Source organism: Drosophila teissieri, chromosome 3R (assembly GCF_016746235.2).
Source record: "Drosophila teissieri strain GT53w chromosome 3R, Prin_Dtei_1.1, whole genome shotgun sequence".
In the NCBI taxonomy this organism is placed as follows: domain Eukaryota; kingdom Metazoa; phylum Arthropoda; class Insecta; order Diptera; family Drosophilidae; genus Drosophila; species Drosophila teissieri.
In genome coordinates, this window is record NC_053032.1 from 19290797 (window position 1) to 19303806 (window position 13010).

General features: G+C 33.7%; 1 protein-coding gene across 1 annotated transcript; it reads right to left on the minus strand.

The window, feature by feature from the left end:
• Window positions 1-10487: 10487 nt before the first annotated feature.
• On the minus strand, window positions 10488-12198 carry LOC122618898. The gene is made up of 4 exons (XM_043795494.1): window positions 12057-12198; window positions 10863-11912; window positions 10648-10790; window positions 10488-10562 (listed from the first exon to the last, which is right to left on the minus strand). Exons 1-4 carry the CDS (start codon window positions 12196-12198, stop codon window positions 10488-10490), a joined length of 1410 nt encoding a protein of 469 aa, XP_043651429.1.
• Window positions 12199-13010: the final 812 nt, after the last annotated feature.

Below are 13010 nucleotides of genomic sequence, written 5' to 3' on the forward strand. Positions count from 1 at the left end.
CGCAAAAAAGCCAGAAAAACGAAAAACAGATTTTCGGCAAAAATGCAATATTTACGATTGGTTTTTCGGTATAACTTGGCCAAAAATGGTCGGAAAGTTAAAAAAATTACATTTTTTTACTCCTAATTACCAATACTAACCAAACAAATAACTTTTGGACCGATTTTGTCAAAATAATTTTTGGCCAAATTTTCGCATTTTTTTTACCATTTGTTCATCAAAATTTGCAAAAAATGTGAAAAAATAGAATTTCAATTTGTAAACACCGTTCGATTGGAAATTTAAATACGAGCTCAACGAGGTATAACATTCCATATTTGGACCACTATTTCGAATGCTGTGATAAAAATAGTGAAAATAAAGTTCGCAAAAAACAGAAAAAACGAAAAACAGATTTTCGGCAAAAATGCAATATTTACGATTGGTTTTTTCGGTATAACTTGGCCAAAAATGGTCGAAAAAAAAAAAAAAAAAAAAAAAAAACACCTTCGATGAAATTTAAATACGAGCTCAACGAGGTATAACATTCCATATTGGACCACTATTTCGAATGCTGTGATAAAAATAGTGAAAATAAAGTTCGCAAAAAAACAGAAAAACGAAAAACAGATTTTCGGCAAAAATGCAATATTTACGATTGGTATTTTCGGTATAACTTGGCCAAAAATGGTCGGAAAGTTAAAAAAATTACATTTTTTTACTCCTAATTACCAATACTAACCAAACAAATAACTTTTGGACCGATTTTGTCAAAATAATTTTGGCCAAATTTTCGCATTTTTTTACCATTTGATCATCAAAATTGCAAAAAATGTGAAAAAAATAGAATTTCAATTTGTAAACACCGTTCGATTGGAAATTTAAATACGAGCTCAACGAGGTATAACATTCCATATTTGGACCACTATTTCGAATGCTGTGATAAAAATAGTGAAAATAAAGTTCGCAAAAAACAGAAAAACGAAAAACAGATTTTCGGCAAAAATGCAATATTTACGATTGGTATTTTCGGTATAACTTGGCCAAAAATGGTCGGAAAGTTAAAAAAATTACATTTTTTACTCCTAATTACCAATACTAACCAACAAATAACTTTTGGACCGATTTTGTCAAAATAATTTTTGGCCAAATTTTCGCATTTTTTTACCATTTTGATCATCAAAATTTGCAAAAAATGTGAAAAAATAGAATTTCAATTTGTAAACACCGTTCGATTGGAAATTTAAATACGAGCTCAACGAGGTATAACATTCCATATTTGGACCACTATTTCGAATGCTGTGATAAAATAGTGAAAATAAAGTTCGCAAAAAACAGAAAAACGAAAAACAGATTTTCGGCAAAATGCAATATTTACGATTGGTTTTTTCGGTATAACTTGGCCAAAAATGGTCGAAACACCGTTCGATTGGAAATTTAAATACGACTCAACGAGGTATAACATTCCATATTGGACCACTATTTCGAATGCTGTAATAAAAATAGTGAAAATAAAGTTCGCAAAAAAACAGAAAAACGAAAAACAGATTTCGGCAAAAATGCAATATTTACGATTGGTTTTTTCGGTATAACTTGGCCAAAAATGGTCGGAAAGTTAAAAAAATTACATTTTTGTACTCCTAATTACCAATACTAACCAAACAAATAACTTTTGGACCGATTTTGTCAAAATAATTTTTGGCCAAATTTTCGCATTTTTTTTACCATTTTGATCATCAAAATTTGCAAAAAATGTGAAAAAAATAGAATTTCAATTTGTAAACACCGTTCGATTGGAAATTTAAATACGAGCTCAACGAGGTATAACATTCCATATTTGGACCACTATTTCGAATGCTGTGATAAAAATAGTGAAAATAAAGTTCGCAAAAAAACAGAAAAACGAAAAACAGATTTTCGGCAAAAATGCAATATTTACGATTGGTTTTTTCGGTATAACTTGGCCAAAAATGGTCGGAAAGTTAAAAAAATTACATTTTTGTACTCCTAATTACCAATACTAACCAAACAAATAACTTTTGGACCGATTTTGTCAAAATAATTTTTGGCCAAATTTTCGCATTTTTTTTACCATTTTGATCATCAAAATTTGCAAAAAATGTGAAAAAATAGAATTTCAATTTGTAAACACCGTTCGATTGGAAATTTAAATACGAGCTCAACGAGGTATAACATTCCATATTTGGACCACTATTTCGAATGCTGTGATAAAAATAGTGAAAATAAAGTTCGCAAAAAAACAGAAAAACGAAAAACAGATTTTCGGCAAAAATGCAATATTACGATTGGTTTTTCGGTATAACTTGGCCAAAAATGGTCGAAACACCGTTCGATTGGAAATTTAAATACGAGCTCAACGAGGTATAACATTCCATATTGGACCACTATTTCGAATGCTGTATAAAAATAGTGAAAATAAAGTTGCAAAAAAACAGAAAACGAAAAACAGATTTTCGGCAAAAATGCAATATTTACGATTGGTATTTTCGGTATAACTTGGCCAAAAATGGTCGGAAAGTTAAAAAAATTACATTTTTGTACTCCTAATTACCAATACTAACCAAACAAATAACTTTTGGACCGATTTTGTCAAAATAATGTTTGGCCAAATTTTCGCATTTTTTGTACCATTTTGATCATCAAAATTTGCAAAAAATGTGAAAAAAATAGAATTTCAATTTGTAAACACCGTTCGATTGGAAATTTAAATACGAGCTCAACGAGGTATAACATTCCATATTTGGACCACTATTTCGAATGCTGTGATAAAAATAGTGAAAATAAAGTTCGCAAAAAAACAGAAAAACGAAAAACAGATTTTCGGCAAAAATGCAATATTTACGATTGGTATTTTCGGTATAACTTGGCCAAAAATGGTCGGAAAGTTAAAAAAATTACATTTTTTACTCCTAATTACCAATACTAACCAAACAAATAACTTTTGGACCGATTTTGTCAAAATAATTTTTGGCCAAATTTTCGCATTTTTTTACCATTTTGATCATCAAAATTTGCAAAAAATGTGAAAAAATAGAATTTCAATTTGTAAACACCGTTCGATTGGAAATTTAAATACGAGCTCAACGAGGTATAACATTCCATATTTGGACCACTATTTCGAATGCTGTGATAAAAATAGTGAAAATAAAGTTCGCAAAAAAACAGAAAAACGAAAAACAGATTTTCGGCAAAAATGCAATATTTACGATTGGTATTTTCGGTATAACTTGGCCAAAAATGGTCGGAAAGTTAAAAAAATTACATTTTTTACTCCTAATTACCAATACTAACCAAACAAATAACTTTTGGACCGATTTTGTCAAAATAATTTTTGGCCAAATTTTCGCATTTTTTTTACCATTTTGATCATCAAAATTAGCAAAAAATGTGAAAAAAATAGAATTTCAATTCGTAAACACCGTTCGATTGGAAATTTAAATACGAGCTCAACGAGGTATAACATTCCATATTTGGACCACTATTTCGAATGCTGGGATTAAAATAGTGAAAATAAAGTTCGCAAAAAAACAGAAAAACGAAAAACAGATTTTCGGCAAAAATGCAATATTTACGATTGGTATTTTCGGTATAACTTGGCCAAAAATGGTCGGAAAGTTAAAAAAATTACATTTTTTACTCCTAATTACCAATACTAACCAAACAAATAACTTTTGGACCGATTTTGTCAAAATAATTTTTGGCCAAATTTTCGCATTTTTTTTACCATTTTGATCATCAAAATTTGCAAAAAATGTGAAAAAAATAGAATTTCAATTTGTAAACACCGTTCGATTGGAAATTTAAATACGAGCTCAACGAGGTATAACATTCCATATTTGGACCACTATTTCGAATGCTGTGATAAAAATAGTGAAAATAAAGTTCGCAAAAAAACAGAAAAACGAAAAACAGATTTTCGGCAAAAATGCAATATTTACGATTGGTATTTTCGGTATAACTTGGCCAAAAATGGTCGGAAAGTTAAAAAAATTACATTTTTTACTCCTAATTACCAATACTAACCAAACAAATAACTTTTGGACCGATTTTGTCAAAATAATTTTTGGCCAAATTTTCGCATTTTTTTACCATTTTGATCATCAAAATTTGCAAAAAATGTGAAAAAAATAGAATTTCAATTTGTAAACACCGTTCGATTGGAAATTTAAATACGAGCTCAACGAGGTATAACATTCCATATTTGGACCACTATTTCGAATGCTGTGATAAAAATAGTGAAAATAAAGTTCGCAAAAAAACAGAAAAACGAAAAACAGATTTTCGGCAAAAATGCAATATTTACGATTGGTATTTTCGGTATAACTTGGCCAAAAATGGTCGGAAAGTTAAAAAAATTACATTTTTTACTCCTAATTACCAATACTAACCAAACAAATAACTTTTGGACCGATTTTGTCAAAATAATTTTTGGCCAAATTTTCGCATTTTTTTACCATTTTGATCATCAAAATTTGCAAAAAATGTGAAAAAAATAGAATTTCAATTTGTAAACACCGTTCGATTGGAAATTTAAATACGAGCTCAACGAGGTATAACATTCCATATTTGGACCACTATTTCGAATGCTGTGATAAAAATAGTGAAAATAAAGTTCGCAAAAAAACAGAAAAACGGAAAACAGATTTTCGGCAAAAATGCAATATTTACGATTGGTATTTTCGGTATAACTTGGCCAAAAATGGTCGGAAAGTTAAAAAAATTACATTTTTTACTCCTAATTACCAATACTAACCAAACAAATAACTTTTGGACCGATTTTGTCAAAATAATTTTTGGCCAAATTTTCGCATTTTTTTTACCATTTTGATCATCAAAATTTGCAAAAAATGTGAAAAAATAGAATTTCAATTTGTAAACACCGTTCGATTGGAAATTTAAATACGAGCTCAACGAGGTATAACATTCCATATTTGGACCACTATTTCGAATGCTGTGATAAAAATAGTGAAAATAAAGTTCGCAAAAAAACAGAAAAACGAAAAACAGATTTTCGGCAAAAATGCAATATTTACGATTGGTATTTTCGGTATAACTTGGCCAAAAATGGTCGGAAAGTTAAAAAAATTACATTTTTTTACTCCTAATTACCAATACTAACCAAACAAATAACTTTTGGACCGATTTTGTCAAAATAATTTTTGGCCAAATTTTCGCATTTTTTTTACCATTTTGATCATCAAAATTTGCAAAAAATGTGAAAAAAATAGAATTTCAATTTGTAAACACCGTTCGATTGGAAATTTAAATACGAGCTCAACGAGGTATAACATTCCATATTTGGACCACTATTTCGAATGCTGTGATAAAAATAGTGAAAATAAAGTTCGCAAAAAACAGAAAAACGAAAAACAGATTTTCGGCAAAAATGCAATATTTACGATTGGTAGTTTCGGTATAACTTGGCCAAAAATGGTCGGAAAGTTAAAAAAATTACATTTTTTTACTCCTAATTACCAATACTAACCAAACAAATAACTTTTGGACCGATTTTGTCAAAATAATTTTTGGCCAAATTTTCGCATTTTTTTACCATTTTGATCATCAAAATTTGCAAAAAATGTGAAAAAAATAGAATTTCAATTTGTAAACACCGTTCGATTGGAAATTTAAATACGAGCTCAACGAGGTATAACATTCCATATTTGGACCACTATTTCGAATGCTGTGATAAAAATAGTGAAAATAAAGTTCGCAAAAAAACAGAAAAACGAAAAACAGATTTTCGGCAAAAATGCAATATTTACGATTGGTATTTTCGGTATAACTTGGCCAAAAATGGTCGGAAAGTTAAAAAAATTACATTTTTGTACTCCTAATTACCAATACTAACCAAACAAATAACTTTTGGACCGATTTTGTCAAAATAATTTTTGGCCAAATTTTCGCATTTTTTTACCATTTTGATCATCAAAATTTGCAAAAAATGTGAAAAAAATAGAATTTCAATTTGTAAACACCGTTCGATTGGAAATTTAAATACGAGCTCAACGAGGTATAACATTCCATATTTGGACCACTATTTCGAATGCTGTGATAAAAATAGTGAAAATAAAGTTCGCAAAAAAACAGAAAAACGAAAAACAGATTTTCGGCAAAAATGCAATATTTACGATTGGTTTTTCGGTATAACTTGGCAAAAATGGTCGGAAACGTTCATAAATTAATACGACTCACGATATAAATTATTCGGACATATTTCGATGCTGTAATAAAAATAGTGAAATAAAGTTCGCAAAAAACAGAAAACGAAAAACAGATTTCGGCAAAAATGCAATATTACGATTGGTATTTCGGTATAACTTGGCCAAAAATGGTCGGAAAGTTAAAAAAATTACATTTTTGTACTCCTAATTACCAATACTAACCAAACAAATAACTTTTGGACCGATTTTGTCAAAATAATTTTTGGCCAAATTTTCGCATTTTTTTACCATTTTGATCATCAAAATTTGCAAAAAATGTGAAAAAAAATAGAATTTCAATTTTTAAACACCGTTCGATTGGAAATTTAAATACGAGCTCAACGAGGTATAACATTCCATATTTGGACCACTATTTCGAATGCTGTGATAAAAATAGTGAAAATAAAGTTCGCAAAAAAACAGAAAAACGAAAAACAGATTTTCGGCAAAAATGAAATATTTACGATTGGTATTTTCGGTATAACTTGGCCAAAAATGGTCGGAAAGTTAAAAAAATTACATTTTTGTACTCCTAATTACCAATACTAACCAAACAAATAACTTTTGGACCGATTTTGTCAAAATAATTTTTGGCCAAATTTTCGCATTTTTTTTACCATTTTGATCATCAAAATTTGCAAAAAATGTGAAAAAATAGAATTTCAATTTGTAAACACCGTTCGATTGGAAATTTAAATACGAGCTCAACGAGGTATAACATTCCATATTTGGACCACTATTTCGAATGCTGTGATAAAAATAGTGAAAATAAAGTTCGCAAAAAAGCAGAAAAACGAAAAACAGATTTTCGGCAAAAATGCAATATTTACGATTGGTTTTTTCGGTATAACTTGGCCAAAAATGGTCGGAAAGTTAAAAAAATTACATTTTTGTACTCCTAATTACCAATACTAACCAAACAAATAACTTTTGGACCGATTTTGTCAAAATAATTTTTGGCCAAATTTTCGCATTTTTTTACCATTTTGATCATCAAAATTTGCAAAAAATGTGAAAAAAATAGAATTTCAATTTGTAAACACCGTTCGATTGGAAATTTAAATACGAGCTCAACGAGGTATAACATTCCATATTTGGACCACTATTTCGAATGCTGTGATAAAAATAGTGAAAATAAAGTTCGCAAAAAAGCAGAAAAACGAAAAACAGATTTTCGGCAAAAATGCAATATTTACGATTGGTTTTTTCGGTATAACTTGGCCAAAAATGGTCGGAAACACCGTTCGATTGGAAATTTAAATACGAGCTCAACGAGGTATAACATTCCATATTCGGACCACTATTTCGAATGCTGTAATAAAAATAGTGAAAATAAAGTTCGCAAAAAAACAGAAAAACGAAAAACAGATTTTCGGCAAAAATGCAATATTTACGATTGGTATTTTCGGTATAACTTGGCCAAAAATGGTCGGAAAGTTAAAAAAATTACATTTTTGTACTCCTAATTACCAATACTAACCAAACAAATAACTTTTGGACCGATTTTGTCAAAATAATTTTTGGCCAAATTTTCGCATTTTTTTACCATTTTGATCATCAAAATTTGCAAAAAATGTGAAAAAAATAGAATTTCAATTTGTAAACACCGTTCGATTGGAAATTTAAATACGAGCTCAACGAGGTATAACATTCCATATTTGGACCACTATTTCGAATGCTGTGATAAAAATAGTGAAAATAAAGTTCGCAAAAAAGCAGAAAAACGAAAAACAGATTTTCGGCAAAAATGCAATATTTACGATTGGTTTTTTCGGTATAACTTGGCCAAAAATGGTCGGAAACACCGTTCGATTGGAAATTTAAATACGAGCTCAACGAGGTATAACATTCCATATTCGGACCACTATTTCGAATGCTATAATAAAAATAGTGAAAATAAAGTTCGCAAAAAAACAGAAAAACGAAAAACAGATTTTCGGCAAAAATGCAATATTTACGATTGGTATTTTCGGTATAACTTGGCCAAAAATGGTCGGAAAGTTAAAAAAATTACATTTTTGTACTCCTAATTACCAATACTAACCAAACAAATAACTTTTGGACCGATTTTGTCAAAATAATTTTTGGCCAAATTTTCGCATTTTTTTACCATTTTGATCATCAAAATTTGCAAAAAATGTGAAAAAAATAGAATTTCAATTTGTAAACACCGTTCGATTGGAAATTTAAATACGAGCTCAACGAGGTATAACATTCCATATTTGGACCACTATTTCGAATGCTGTGATAAAAATAGTGAAAATAAAGTTCGCAAAAAAGCAGAAAAACGAAAAACAGATTTTCGGCAAAAATGCAATATTTACGATTGGTTTTTTCGGTATAACTTGGCCAAAAATGGTCGGAAAGTTAAAAAAATTACATTTTTGTACTCCTAATTACCAATACTAACCAAACAAATAACTTTTGGACCGATTTTGTCAAAATAATTTTTGGCCAAATTTTCGCATTTTTTTTACCATTTTGATCATCAAAATTTGCAAAAAATTTGAAAAAGTAGAATTTCAATTTGTAAACACCGTTCGATTGGAAATTTAAATACGAGCTCAACGAGGTATAGCATTCCATATTTGGACCACTATTTCGAATGCTGTGATAAAAATAGTGAAAATAAAGTTCGCAAAAAAACAGAAAAACGAAAAACAGATTTTCGGCAAAAATGCAATATTTACGATTGGTATTTTCGGTATAACTTGGCCAAAAATGGTCGGAAAGTTAAAAAAATTACATTTTTTTACTCCTAATTACCAATACTAACCAAACAAATAACTTTTGGACCGATTTTGTCAAAATAATTGTTGGCCAAATTTTCGCATTTTTTTTACCATTTTGATCATCAAAATTTGCAAAAAATGTAAAAAAATAGAATTTCAATTTGTAAACACCGTTCGATTGGAAATTTAAATACGAGCTCAACGAGGTATAACATTCCATATTCGGACCACTATTTCGAATGCTGTAATAAAAATAGTGAAAATAAAGTTAGCAAAAAAACAGAAAAACGAAAAACAGATTTTCGGCAAAAATGCAATATTTACGATTGGTATTTTCGGTATAACTTGGCCAAAAATGGTCGGAAAGTTAAAAAAATTACATTTTTTTACTCCTAATTACCAATACTAACCAAACAAATAACGTTTGGACCGATTGAATAGTTGTGATGCCTCACTGCTTTGACATCATTGTAATGGGGTTCGCAAATAAGAATCATATATACACTATTTAACTTCATTTATTTCTTCATATACAAAAATCACGTCTGATCGCTATGACCGCAAATTACAAGAGAGAAAGAAAGAATACAGTTCAGTTCAATTAGCATCGATATATAAAATGTTAATCCGCTGTTAAGACAGCTGAAGCACCGGGTGACTCCGCTCATAATCCGTACATGCCGCCCGCCAATGCGTCGTCCAGCATGAAGGCTCCTTGTGATTCTTGATCCGTGTGTTGATCATAATTATGTTGAAATCGGAAGTGGACAAAGCTTTGTGATTGACCTCTTTTGAATGCCAGATTTCGTCTTTAATGTAACCACTCTGACTAGCGAGTCCGATCCAGGGTGCAGTTCGACGACTCGGCCTATAGTCCATTTAGCTGGTGGTAGATTATCATCCTTTATAATGACTAAGTCGTTGATGCTAAGATTATCTTTGATTTGGCACCACTTTGGCCGAGTTTGCAAGTGTGATAACCAATCACGAGACCATTGAGACCAGAATTGTCGCGTCATGTGTTGTTGTGCGAGAAATAGTTCACGCAAAGGCTTATTATTCGGCCGACCTTGTGGCGGTGCCAGTAGTGCGTCACCAATTAAGAAATGTGCTGGAGTTAGTACTTCTAAATCGTCAGGGTCGGCGGTTAGCGGGCAAAGTGGACGTGAGTTCAAACATGCTTCAATCCTGATCAAAACTGTAGTAAGCTCCTCATACGTCTGCTTGTGGCTGCCGACGATCCGTTTAAGATGATGCTTCATTGCTTTCACGTTTGCCTCCCAGATGCCACCAAAATTGGGAGAATATGGAGGTGTGAAATGCCACCTTGTCCCATGTTGACATGTCGATTCGTTTAGGGCTGCCTTGCAAGTGATGGGCTGGTTAAGCGATGTACTCGCGCCAACAAAATTTGTGCCGTTATCACTATACATATGTTGAACTTGTCCTCGACGTCCGGTGAATCGCGTAAATGCTTGCAGGAAGTGCTCTGTTGAAAGTCCAGTGACGGCTTCCAAGTGGACCGCCTTGGTTGCTAAGCATATAAAAATGGCTACATAGCCTTTGTAGGTGGTTGATCCTCGTACACGCGCGGCTTGAAGTTCAATCGCACCAGTGTAGTCAACTCCTGTTGTAATGAACGGACGAGTTGGGGGGTTGACTCGATGTAATGGCAAGTCACCCATCAATTGCTTCGCTACGACTGGAGCTACCTTAAAACATGTGACGCATTTCCGGATGATTCGCCTGACTGCTTGTCTGCCTCTGGGAATCCAGAATTTGTAGCGTATGTGAGCCAGTGTTAATTGAGCGCCGCCATGTAGAGTGAGCTGATGAGAGTGTTGAATTACCAAATCTGTAAATAGGTGACAATGAGGTAATATAATTGGATGTTTTCGAGAAAAAGAGAGATTTGAATGCTTGAGACGGCCACGAATCCTCAAGATATTGTTGTCAAGAAACGGTGTAAGATTTGAAAGTGTGCTACGGGGTGGTAACGGCTTGTTCCTTTTAAGCGCTTGGATGTCGGCGTGAAATGTATCGGATTGTGCAAGGCGAGCTATGCAGCACAGGGCCTCATCCAGCTCGTCAGGAGAGAGTGATCCGTGACTTCGTTGTGCTCGAGCATGAGCATTGTGGCAGAATCGTAACATGTATGCCGTGACACGTAGCAGTTTTGTATACGACGAGAATCGGTCAATAATAGAATCCTTTGTGTCTGACAAGGTAGTGAAGGCTCTAATTTTTATGGATTTGGCCTCCAGATCCCGTTCTTCTGGATTGAGCAATTGTGATTGCGTGTTTGGCCAAATATTGTGTGGTTTGCATAGCCAGGATGGGCCATGCCACCAAATATCAGGTATTTGGCTCGGTGGTAAGCCTCTGGTTGCGCAATCTGCTGGGTTTTCCGATGTGTCTATGTGGTGCCACTGAGCCGCTGAGGTGTGGTCGAGAATGTAAGACACTCGGTTGGCTACAAACGTTTTCCACCTAGTAATGTCTCCTTTAATCCAGTGCAGAACAATGGTAGCATCGGTCCAGTAAAAGGTAGATATATGTGCATTGGTCCATCGGTTATTCTCCAGCACCCATTTGGTGAGTTTGGTAGCTAATACTGCACCGCATAGCTCAGTGCGCGGTATTGTTAACGGCTTGGTTGGCGAAATTTTTGATTTTGCGACGATGAGCGTTGTATAGAAAGTCCCATCAGACTGTTGGGTGCGTGCATACACTGCTGCTGCGTAAGCACTGGAGGATCCATCGCAAAAGGTGTGCAGTTGTATCTCACTACTAAATAGTGGCGTAAATTTGACGCTGCGTGGTATTTTGATCGTCTTAACCTTCATTAGTTGCTGTCGAAATTGTTGCCATTTGACGGCAATGGTGTTGGGAACTGGCTCATCCCAATCCAGTGATGTACTCGATCCGTCCTCGCGATATTGCTTCGCTAGTGTGATTTCTTTCAATATAATCTTTGCTGAAATTACAACTGGAGCGATTAATCCAAGAGGATCAAATAAACGTGCTATGGTCGATAGGATTTCTCGTTTTGTTATACCGGCTGGAGTATTTGCTAGTAATTTATAAGTGAAGCAATCTTGCTTGGGCAACCAGTACATACCCAGTGTTTTGATGGTGTCCGCATTGTCCCAACTGAGGGATGTCTGCTTGCATCGATGCTCGAGAGGTATCGTTGCCATCAGATCCTGGTCATTACTAGCCCATTTTCGTAGCTCCATGCCAGAGGATTTTAAAGCTAGCATAGTTTGCAAACTTTTCCGTATTGCTGCCTCTTGTGAATGATCGCCTGAGAGAATGTCGTCGACATATATCTCATTTTTGAGAACGTTGGATGCCATAGGATATTTTGTCTGTGTGTCTTCAGCTATTTGATGGATGACTCTTATAGCTGTATAAGGTGCAGACGCTGTTCCAAACGTGACGGTAGTTAAGCAATGCTGTTTGATGACTCCATCCGCCGCCCGCCATAAAATCCTCTGGTACTGCGTGTCATCAGGGTGGACATTGATACAGCGATACATTCGTTGTATATCGGCAGTGAAAACAAACTGATATTGTCTCCAATTCAAGAGAACGGCTGGCAGATCATTTTGCAGCGTGGGACCTACACATAGTACATCGTTTAACGATCTGCCATTTGAGGTCCGGGCCGATGCGTCAAAAACGATACGTTGTTTTGTGGTGAGGCTTTCTTCTTTGAAAACTGCATGATGTGGTAGCACGCATGATGCAACATGCCGACCGTAGGAATCCGTGGTTATGGTTGAGTTTTCGCTCGTCTCTGCCAACGTGATTTGACCTAGTTGAAAATATTCTTCAATTCCTTTGCAGTATCTGATCCATTTGTCTGGGTCCCTTTGAAGGCGCCTTTCGAGTTGAAGATATCTGTTCAGGGCGATCTGATGAGATTTTCCGAGCGTCATACTGGGGTCAAAGTTCCTCTTGAATGGCAAACGGACTTGATAACTGCCGTCTGGTTGACGTTGATGGGTCTGCTTAAAGAAAGACTCGCACCATTGATCTTCTTTGGAGAGCTTTGGGCGTTCTGGAACTG